Genomic DNA, 11,648 nt, shown 5'->3' with positions numbered 1-11,648 from the left:
CTTCTCCTTTAATCGGGATTATTATCCTTTAATAAGCATTAATTTTATTTTAAGTAACATTTTTTTATGGTTTTAGTTTACTATAATAACCCTGTTTCAGACTGATGTCAGACTGATTCAGTTTTATTTCACTGTTTAATTTTATTTTATTTAGAAAAAAATATACAGATTCAGTAGCAGCTGTCTATATGGGACCGTGTGAAAGACTGGATCTACACAAGAGAACCATTTCAAGGCCACATTTATTTTATTTCACACTTTTTAGCTTTCGCAGTCCTTTTCCGTACACACATTCGCACACAAACATATCCAACCGACTCATTGGCAAAATGCGAGTACAACATCCTCTCAATACGTTACACATAAATTAGACAAGTATGTAGACTTTATAAATTTGCAGAAGTTTATAATTCCCCTGAGAGACATGGGAATGATTGCGGAGCATCTAAAGTTCAACTCATCTCTGATTTCGCTAGAATGACTAATACGAGAGATATTGCGGTGTAGGGGATACAGGTACACTAACAACCCCTGAAAAAAGACCTGTATACTGGTATAATGGCATAAAGGAAGGACAAGGTTTGACACTTGTGTTTGGCACAATCTTGCTAGTTTGCTATGTCATTAACACCAAAAAACTAGGAGTTGAAGCCAGGTCAAAGATTTGAGGTTCAGTAACTTATTTTCTGTGTCAGAATACAGAAGCTTGGCAACAGCGCTCGAGCCACAGAAGCGAACGGCCTGGACGGTGGACACTAGCAGCTACAGTCGGACTGCTGCGGGGGCGTCGGGTTGTCCGTCAGTTTGGCGGTGGGTGTTCCTGTGGTAACGGCAGGGTCGGCCTCAAGAGTGTCTGACATCTTGTCGCAAATGATGTCCACCAAGCGCTCAAAAGTCTGCTTGACGTTGATGTTGTCCTTTGCGCTTGTCTCAAAAAACTCAAATCCTTTTGAAATAGAGAGATTTATGGTAAGCAAAGGAATCAGTATTGGCATCATATTAGATAAAGGCAAACATCCAAATTTGTGTATCCCGTATACTGTATATATCTTTATCTATCTATCTATGTAGATGTATATAGAATAGTATAGTTATAGTATAGTATAGTTCTGCTAATGTATGTTTCTAAATCTTGCAGTTTATAACTTTAGAACATGCATTTGTGAGATATTAAGAGATATTAAGAATTTTGAGATATAAACTGACAATTCTGAGAACATATCTTTTCTCCCCCTCAAAATTGGACTTTATATCATGCAAACCTGAGAAAGAAAGTCAGAATTGTGAGTTATCGCAATCATGAGTTTATATCACGCAATTCTGAGGAAAAATTGTGAGTTTTTTACTTTTATATGACAGAATTAGATTATTTGTTCTTATTTTCTTTATGTTTATTTGACAGTATAGTCCTTTTTCACTAAACATAGCACATACCGCATCATACCGAAACGGTGACGCTAAAACTGTGACATGAACTGAACCGCGAGTAATTTAATCCATTACACCCCTAATATAGATAGATTCCAAGAAAAACAGAATTGCAAGTTTTTTTATCTCGCAATTCTGATCTGTATTTCTCGCAATTGTGAGTTTATATCATGCAATTCAGAGAAAACTTGCAATTCTGACTTTATTTCTCACAGTTGTGCATTTATATCACGCATTTCTGAGAAAACAAGCAATTTTTACTTTATAACTCACAATTGTGTTTATATCACGCATTTCTGAGAAAACGAGCAATTCTGAGAAAACAAGCAATTCTGACTTTATTTCTCACAATACTGTGTTTATATCACGTATTTCTGAGAAAACAAGCAATTTTTACTTTATTTCTCACAAGAACTGAAAGTTGTTATTGCAATTTTGACTTTATTTCTTGCAATTATGAGTTTATAGCACGCAATTCTGAGAGAACTCGCAATTCTGAGAACACTCACAATTCTGACTTTGTTTCTCGCAGTTATGAGTTTATATCATGCAATTCTGAGAAAACTCACAATTCTGACTGTTTCTCGCAATTGTGAGTTTATATTACGCAATTCTGAGAAAACTCATATATATAGTCGTGGCCAAAAGTTTTGAGAATGACACAAATATTAGTTTTCACAAAGTTTGCTGCTAAACTGCTTTTAGATCTTTGTTTCAGTTGTTTCTGTGATGTACTGAAATATAATTACAAGCACTTCATACGTTTCGAAGGCTTTTATCGACAATTACATGACATTTATGCAAAGAGTCAGTATTTGCAGTGTTGGCCCTTCTTTTTCAGGACCTCTGCAATTCGACTGGGCATGCTCTCAATCAACTTCTGGGCCAAATCCTGACTGATAGCAACCCATTCTTTCATAATCACTTCTTGGAGTTTGTCAGAATTAGTGGGTTTTTGTTTGTCCACCCGCCTCTTGAGGATTTGACCACAAGTTCTCACTGGGATTAAGATCTGGGGAGTTTCCGGGCCATGGACCCAAAATTTCAACGTTTTGGTCCCCGAGCCACTTAGTTATCACTTTTGCCTTATTGAACGGTGCTCCATTGTGCTGGAAAATGCATTGTTCTTCACCAAACTGTTGTTGGATTGTTGGAAGAAGTTGCTGTTGGAGGGTGTTTTGGTACCATTCTTTATTCATGGCTGTGTTTTTGGGCAAAATTGTGAGTGAGCCCACTCCCTTGGATGAGAAGCAACCCCACACATGAATGGTCTCAGGATGCTTTACTGTTGGCATGACACAGGACTGATGGTAGCGCTCACCTTTTCTTCTCCGGACAAGCCTTTTTCCAGATGCCCCAAACAATCGGAAAGAGGCTTCGTCGGAGAATATGACTTTGTCCCAGTCCTCAGCAGTCCATTCGCCATACTTTTTGCAGAAGATCAATCTGTCCCTGATGTTTTTTTAGGAGAGAAGTGGCTTCTTTGCTGCCCTTCTTGACACCAGGCCATCTTCCAAAAGTCTTGGCCTCACTGTGTGTGCAGATGCACTCACACCTGCCTGCTGCCATTCCTGAGCAAGCTCTGCACTGGTGGCACTCCGATCCCGCAGCTGAATCCTCTTTAGGAGACCATCCTGGCACTTGCTGGACTTTCTGGATGCCCTGAAGCCTTTATAACAAGAATTGAACCTCTTGATGTTCTTGATGATCCTATAGACCTTTTTCCTGAACACGGAAGTAAGTCCGACTCTTAACTGAAAGAATGCTTTGCATTTCCGGTCTGCATTGTTTCTAGTCACATTAGGGTATATTCCGAGCTAATAAACTGATGTTAAACCTATTCAAATGTTTTTAAAAAGCACATGGCTCCATAGCGCCATCACTTGGCAATGTCGCAATGACCGTCATTTGTCAGTGCCTCACTTTAATGAGTGTGTAGATGACACGAAGCAGCCGACGTTAGCTACATTAAAAACAGTTGGACGCTATTTGAATGGGTTCCTATGGAAACCGGAACAAAAAAGCATTCAATCTGACGTTAGAATTCGTAATGGCGGCGCTCATCGTTTACTCAGGAAAAAGGTCTATAAATTGTTGATTTAGGTGCAATCTTAGTAGCCACAATATCCTTGCCTGTGAAGCCATTTTTATGCAACGCAATGATGGCTGCACGCGTTTCTTTGCAGGTCACCATGGTTAACAATGGAAGAACAATGATTTCAAGCATCACCCTCCTTTTAACATGTCAAGTCTGCCATTCTAACCCAATCAGCCTGACATAATGATCTCCAGCCTTGTGCTCGTCAACATTCTCATCTGAGTTAACAAGACATTTACTGAAATGATCTCAGCAGGTCCTTTAATGACAGCAATGAAATGCAGTGGAATTAAGTGGAATTTTTTGGGATTAAGTTAATTTTCATGGCAAAGAAGGACTATGCAATTCATCTGATCACTCTTCATAACATTCTGGAGTATATGCAAATTGCTATTATAAAAACTTAAGCAGCAACTTTTCCAATTTCCAATTTCCAATATTTATGTAATTCTCAAAACTTTTGGCCACGACTGTATATATATATATATATATAAACAAACCTTTTTTACTCACCCAGCTGTTCTGCAAGCAGTCTCCCGCTATCCACAGACACTATCCTCTCCTCCTCCATGTCGCATTTGTTTGCTGCGAGGATCACCTGGGCATTGTCCCAAGAGTATGTCTTAATCTGGGTCGCCCTGACACAAGACGAGACAAAGGTGAGCAGACATGCTTGTCGTCAGTACAAATGCCACTGATACATCCTCTAGCACAAGATGTGCCAGATTCAAAACTTTTGACAGATTTATTGTATGAATATGTCATCATGCCACACGAAATCAATGCGAACGTCGAACACACTTCTTCAGATTGTGTCTCTATCTGTTCCTGTTTCTCATTTCTACAGCAGCATGTTCTTTGTGTTCTCTAATCTAGAGATGTAATGGCACTTTATTACTAGTGTATTTTGGGGCAATTGTACACAAGTGATACAATTTCCTTCAAAAACACTCAGTATTGTGTTTCGCAGGTCATCGTGACAAATTATTTTTCTTGTACAAAAAGTATTCTTCATCTTACCAAACTAACAAGATAAATCATGCTCCTTTGTAACTAAGAGGAACAGTTAAATGTTTGTCGAACAAAGCTATTGTATGGCTTTGGAGGAATTGAAATAACAGTGCACAATTTCCTTTCTGAAAATTGGATGGAACGACATGAGGGTGAGTAAATTATGACAGACATTTGCATTTCATTTGCAATAAAACTAAAATTAATCAGATTACACTTTTAAACAATACAGTTGAAGTTGAAGTTTACATACACCTTGCAGATTATGCTAAATATTAATTATTTTAACAAAATAAGAGGGATCATACAAAATGCATGTTATTTTTTTAGTACTGACCTGAAAAAGAAGCTTGATTACATACTACTGTTATGTTACCTGAATGTTTAGTGATAGTTGTTCATGAGTCCTTTGTTTGGGGATTATTTGGTTTTTCAGCATTTTTGTGTATTCAAACCCTCTCCAACAATGACTATATGATTTTGGGATCCAACTTTTCACACTGAGGACAACTGAGGGACTCATATGCAACTATTTTTGTAAATTCAGCTATTATTTTCTCTTGGGTACTATATGTAAACGTCTTTTATGTGAAATATCTTATTCAGGTAAAATGCATTTTGTATGATCCCTCTTATTTTGCTAAAATAATTAACATTTTTCAGATTCTGCAAGGTGTATGTAAACTTTTGACTTCAACTGTATTTGTTTTCTCAAAATAACTTAATAACTGAATCATTCTAAACTAAAAAAGGGTATTTTATAAAGTTACTTTAATAAAATAATTTCTTAAAGGGATAGTTCACTCAAAAATGAAAACACCCTCATGTCATTCCATACTCATATGACATTTTTGCATTAACTATCCCTTTAAGTCTGTATCTGCTAGATTAAGAAAGAAAAGTTTTTCTACTAGTAAAACTTAAGTGAAATTAGATTTAAAAGCTGTTTATTCTCATGTTTTGGCTTAGACACTAAAATTAGGTTTTAACACAAACCCATGGTCAAGTAATATTTTTACTTTTTGAACTATGCTCTACTTTATAAAATGTTCCTGAGATGATTCATGACCTCATTTCTAGATTTTTGACTCTAGGATCGACAGGCATGAATATCTCACACTGTCAGGCAGGCAGAAACTGCAGGATCACCTTTGCAAACCCACACAGTGGTGATCCTGAAAGCTTATAAATACTCCTGTTGAAAGCAGAAGCTTTAAATTCACTTACCAGTCCTGTACCGCAGCAAAAGACTCTTCATTAGTAATGTCATACATTAAGATAAAGCCCATGGCCCCTCTGTAGTAGGCTGTGGTTATAGTCCTGTACCTTTCCTGTCCGGCTGTGTCCTAAAAAAGAAAAAGAAAAATCACCAAAAAATTAGAATTGACTGAAAATGTAATCAACCCCAGGCCATCCAAGATGTAGTTGAGTTTGTTTCTTCATCAGAACAGATTATGGATAATATTAAAAGTGCATCAGTGAATCTGCAGTGAATGGGTGCCGTCAGAATGAGAGTCCAAACAGCTGATAAAAACATCACTAAAATCAACAGGTAATCCACATGAATTCAGTCCATTAATGTCTTGTGAAGCAAAAAGCTGTACGTTTGGAATAAATTGCTTCCAGCTAAAATACAAGTCCTCCATTCATAATATTGCTTTCCTCTGTGAAAAATGTCATTTGGCACCCATTCACTGCAGAGGGTCCATTGATGTGCAAGTGATGTGATGTTAAATCTATCCAGATCTGTTCCGATGAAAAAAACAAACTCATTTATATGTTGGATGGCTTGAGGGTGAGTACATTTTCAGCCAATTTTTAATTTAGGGTGAACTATTCATTTAATTTATTCTGGGCCAGACCCAGTCAATACAACAAATGTGTGAAATGAATGAGCGCTCGAGTCTGAGAAACGATGGAGACGGCGGTTTGTCACCTCTAAAAGTAGCAGCGCTTTCACTGAAAGCCTAAAATAGAAAAGCATGCCACGATCTGAAGAACAAATCAGTTGTGCTGATGCTGACTTAAAGGCCTAGATAAGGTGACAATGGCTTATGTTCCCTTTCCATAAGCCAGTGTTAATCATCAGCCCATGTGATGTTTACATTGCACCATGTGTGATTATCCAACCCTTCAATGCTTTACCAACCATGAAACATTGATGCTGAGTTAAAGACGATTTAAAGTCTGTGTGGGTTTTGCAGTCATTGCCATTACCCAGATCTGAAGCTTGATCCTTTTGTCGTTCTTATAGACAGTTTTGACCTTAAAGTCGATGCCCACTGTACTGACAAAGGCAGATGTGAAAGTATCATCAGCGTAGCGGAAGAGGAAAGATGTTTTTCCAACACTGCTGTTCCCAATGATCAACAACTTAAACATGTAATCAAAGTTTTGATCAGAGTTCTCCTTTTGTTTGTTGTCTTGCGTCGCAGCCATCTGTGAGAACACAAAGAGACAGCGTAATGAATAGATCAAAGGTTTACAGCCTAACAATATTGTGTAAACTAATTATATGTCATATATAGTTAAATGATACAATAAAGAGAGACTGAGGTCTTCTGGATTTCATTAAATACCATATGTTTTTTAACTGTCACTGAAAATCAGCACCAGGAGCTGTCCATGACAGCATGTTGAAACCTAGTGAGCATTCTATAGCATTTTTTAATTTAACCCATTTAGTCTCACCTTTCACATTTGTAACCAAAATGTAATTATTAGTTTGAACATTAATGTATTTTGCACAAGTGTTGTTAACTATAAATTAATGCATATATTTTTTTTAATAAAAAACTAATTGATTCACATAAAACAAAGTATTGTAATATTAAAGAAAATAAAAAGTAAAAGTAAAAAATTAAAAGAAATATGCATCCATTTTCTTAATATATTAAATTACACTACCAGTCAAAAGTTTTTTAACAGTAAGACTTGTAATGTTTTTAAAAGAAGTCTATTCTGCTTACCAAGCCTGCATTTATTTGATCCAAAAAAATACAGCAAAAGCAGAAATATTTTTACTTTTTAAAATAACTGCTTTTTATTTGAATACAAATTAAAAAATGCAATTTCAATTTATTTCTGTGATCAAAGCTCAATTTTTATCATGATTACTCCAGTCCTAATTTTTTATTATTATCAATATTTAAAACAGTTGAGTACATTTTCAGGATTCTTTGATGAATGGAAAGATCCAAAGATCAGCATTTATCTGAAATTAAAAGCTTTTGTAACATTATACACTCTACCATTCAATAGTTTGGAGTCAGTATATGTTTGGAAAATATAGAAATTAATACTTTTTATTTAGCAAGGATGCTTTAAATTGGTCAAAAGTGATGATAAAGACATTTATAATGTAACACAAGATGTATATTTCAGATAAATGCTGTTATTCTGACCTTTCTATTTTTTTAAAGAAACCTGAAAAAATTCTACTATTCTACTGTTCTCGACATAATGATAATAAATGTTTGTTGAGCAGCAAATCAGAATATTAGAATGATTTCTGAAGGATCATGTGATCAATAATGCTAAAAATCAGCTTTGATATCACAGGAATAAATTACATTTTATAATATATTCAAATAGAAAACAGTTATTTTAAATAGTAAAAATATTTCAGAGTTTGACTGTTTTTTCTGTACTTTGAATCAAATAAATACAGACTTGGTGAGCAAAAAATATATACTGTTCCAAAACTTTTGACTAGTAGTGTGTTACAATATTGTTTACAACTTTCAACTGAGTCTTGCTGAGCATATAAACAAATTTTGACCAGAAATACAACATAAGCTTTATGCTCACTTTATCTGAGAAAACTGCGACTGAATTGTTTAATAGGTGCCTATGATACACCAAAATGCTGTCTATGTAGGTAGCTAACTAGGTTTTGAGACGCAGCCTGTGTGTTGTTCCGGGCTGAGCGTTTATAAAGGGGTCTGTCTCTTTTAGTCCTGATAGTCTTTAAACACCTAATGCTTATAATAGATTGAAACTATATTTGAGGTGCACCATAGATTTTGAGACAGTTGAGCTATAAATGAGATCACAACCAGTAGGCTTATATACACAATATTTCTACACATAAATAAACATAAGGTTTGAATTAGCAGCTCCTATGAATAAATTAGCTTTTACGGCTAAAAAAGTGCTTTGTCGTCACTGATGTTGCGTTTCAGAAATTTATTAGCAAAACCTTTTATGACCGGTCAGTATTGTGCATGCTGTCAAATCTCTTTAACATACACCTGGTTTTTACAGTATGACTAAATTAGCCATTTATTTTTCTTTTTGCGTGGCTCCATTACGAGCGAACATTATATATAACGCCGTTTGTCACTTACCTTTCCGTATAACTCCATTGTTTAAGACAATAAATAAAACCAATACAATAAACGGAGCTTGATTCTGATTTAGTCCTAATAAATTATAGTTTTTTTCCGTTTTGGAGAGGTGGAGTCGGCTGTTGGGATAAATGTTGGATGCAGTGATGCTCGCAATGGACGTCAGCAGACACTCGCACTCTCCACCCATTCATCCCACATCCGCCCAGAGTGTGAGTGCGGTGTGTCGACAGCAGGGGGCGGCAGTGTTGCTTTCTCTCACAGATCAAAGAAAACACACAGAAAACTGGATCTGATATCAAAACATTCTACATTTGTGCATTTCATAATATAATAAACAGATTATGTGTATAATATATAATAAATAATACGATAAATATTACATACACTAGACAAGAATGAACAAATGCGAATAAAAATAAAAGTGGGGGAAAGGTAAATGAAAACAGTACTTACAGATAACTTCTGAAGAACACATTGTGAAAATCAAAAATATTAGTTTATATTTTAATAATACTTTATTTAGGATTTCTGTTACTGTAATGAAATGTAATGCTGCATAACTAATACGACAAATGCACTCATTAAAGAAACATGAATACACAGCATGAAAATATGAGTTTGCGAATTTTATCATCCCTTGAGCATTTTCGTTATTTCGACATTACTTGCTGATTAATTTAAAAATCTCCAAAAAAAAGTTTACAATACCAATCAATTTTTGTTTTTTTTAAAGAAGTCTCTTTTGCTCACCAAGCCTGTATTTATTTGATCCAAAGTACAACAATAAAAAGTAAGTTTTTAAAAATAAAAAAATACTATTTAAAATAACAATAAAATTGTAATTTATTCCTGTGATCAAAGCTAAATTTTTTGCATCATTACTCAGTCACACATGATCCTTCAGAAATCATTGTAATATACTGATTTGCTGTTCAAGAAACCTTTATTATTATTATTATTATTATTATTATTATTATAAATATTTAAAACAGTTGAGTAAATTTCTTTCAGGATTCTTTGATGAACAAAAAGATCCAAAGATTAACATTTATCTAAAATAAAAAGCTTTTGCAACATTATACACTACACTTCAAAAGCGGAGTCAGTATTTTTGGGTATTTTTTTGGGAAAGAAATTACAGAAATGAAAACTTTTATTTAGCAAGGATGCATTAAATTGATCAAAAGTGATGATAAAGACATTTATAATGTTACAAAAAAATATATTTAAGGTAAATGCTGTTCTGCTGAATTTTCTCACTATTAATCAAAGAAACCTGAAAAAATTCTACTCTGCTGTTTTCAACTTAATAATATTAATAATAAATGTTTTTTTAGCAGCAAATCAGAATATTAGGATGATTTCTGAAGGTTCATGTGACTAGTAATTATGCTAAAAATTCAGTATTGAAATCACAGGAATAAATTACATTTGAAAAAATATTCAAATAGAAATCGGTTATTTTAAATAGTAAAAATATTTCAAAATATAACTGTTTTCGCTGTACTTTGGATCAGATAACTGCAGGCTTGGTGAGCAGAAGAGACTTATTTAAAAAAAAAAACATTAAAAATCTTACTGTTCAAAAGCTTTTGACTGCTAGTGTATATGTTTACAGCAAGACATGTAGTACTAATCCTACTATTATAACGTACTTTTCAATATTCATGAACTGAGCAAACGCTATAGGAGCGGTTGCAAAGGAACGTCATCATGTAATTAATATTCATAAGACAATCCCTCGCCATAGGATGTTAGTATGATTAATTAATATTAATGAGCTACGCCTTCTCCATAGTAGAACTGCCCATCCCACTCGCATGCGCATGTGTTGTTTACAGGAATGTCACGTATTCCTCGTACTAAAAACACACAGTAAATACACTGGCATGCAAAAGGTAAACAGATTTTTCATTGTCTATTATGTTGTCGTTAAATGTGTTGCTGGTAAATTGTGCAGGGGTTGGTTGTTTGTCCAGGAAATCTGAAGTAAACGCATTCGCGCTTTTGTGAACAAGGCTTTTGAAGTAAACAGAAACTGTAATACCGTATACGCGTTTAGTTGGTAAAACATATTACTTCAGCCTACATACTATGTCCATGACTGTGCTATATAATAATCTCTTCTAGTAAACAAACGGTTTAAACATTGTTTCCATAAAACAGTGATTTCTTAGCGTTCTCTAGTGGTTGAAGAACTCTGTTTGACTTTGACTGTATTTCTTGAACCTGCATGCATGTGGAGGAAAAAAGAAGTCTTTCATGTTTTTCATGTCCAGTCATAAGTAGCACGGGTATGTTTGTAGCAATAGCCAACAATACATTGTATAGGTCAAAATTATCGATTTTTCTTTTATGTCAAAAATAGGATATTAAGTAAAGATCAAGTTCCAAAATATTTTGTAAATTTCCTACCTTGAATATATCAAAGCCTAATTTTTGATGAGTCATATGCATTTCTAAGAACTTCATTTGGACAACTTTAAAGCCAATTTTCTCAATATTATGATGTTTTTTTTTTTTTTTTTGCACTTTCAGATTCTAGATTTATTTTTTAAAAGTTCTATCTCAGCCAAATATCGTCCTGTCTTAACAAACCATATATCAATCAAAAGCTTATTTATTCAGCTTGTATAAAAAGCAATTATATATAAATCTTTAATTTAAATAAAATGACCCGTATGACTGGTTTTGTGGTCCAGGGTCACATATTAAGTCATGTATATTACACTTGTTTGCTTTTTTCCTCTAGTGTTCCA

General features: G+C 34.4%; 1 protein-coding gene across 1 annotated transcript; it reads right to left on the bottom strand.

Moving 5' to 3' along the window:
* Positions 1 to 241: 241 nt before the first annotated feature.
* rab3c (RAB3C, member RAS oncogene family) lies at positions 242 to 9,023 on the bottom strand. Its single transcript, XM_073818971.1, has 5 exons — positions 8,887 to 9,023; positions 6,755 to 6,976; positions 5,765 to 5,883; positions 4,040 to 4,164; positions 242 to 946 (listed from the first exon to the last, which is right to left on the bottom strand). Exons 1-5 carry the CDS (start codon positions 8,902 to 8,904, stop codon positions 756 to 758), a joined length of 675 nt encoding a protein of 224 aa, XP_073675072.1. The 5' UTR covers positions 8,905 to 9,023; the 3' UTR covers positions 242 to 755.
* Between the last annotated feature and the right edge of the window lie 2,625 nt (positions 9,024 to 11,648).

The sequence above is a fragment of the Garra rufa genome, chromosome 15, assembly GCF_049309525.1.
Source record: "Garra rufa chromosome 15, GarRuf1.0, whole genome shotgun sequence".
Taxonomy (NCBI): Eukaryota; Metazoa; Chordata; class Actinopteri; order Cypriniformes; family Cyprinidae; genus Garra; species Garra rufa.
Note: the sequence above shows the minus strand (reverse complement) of the source record. Positions and strands in the feature narration are given on the sequence as shown.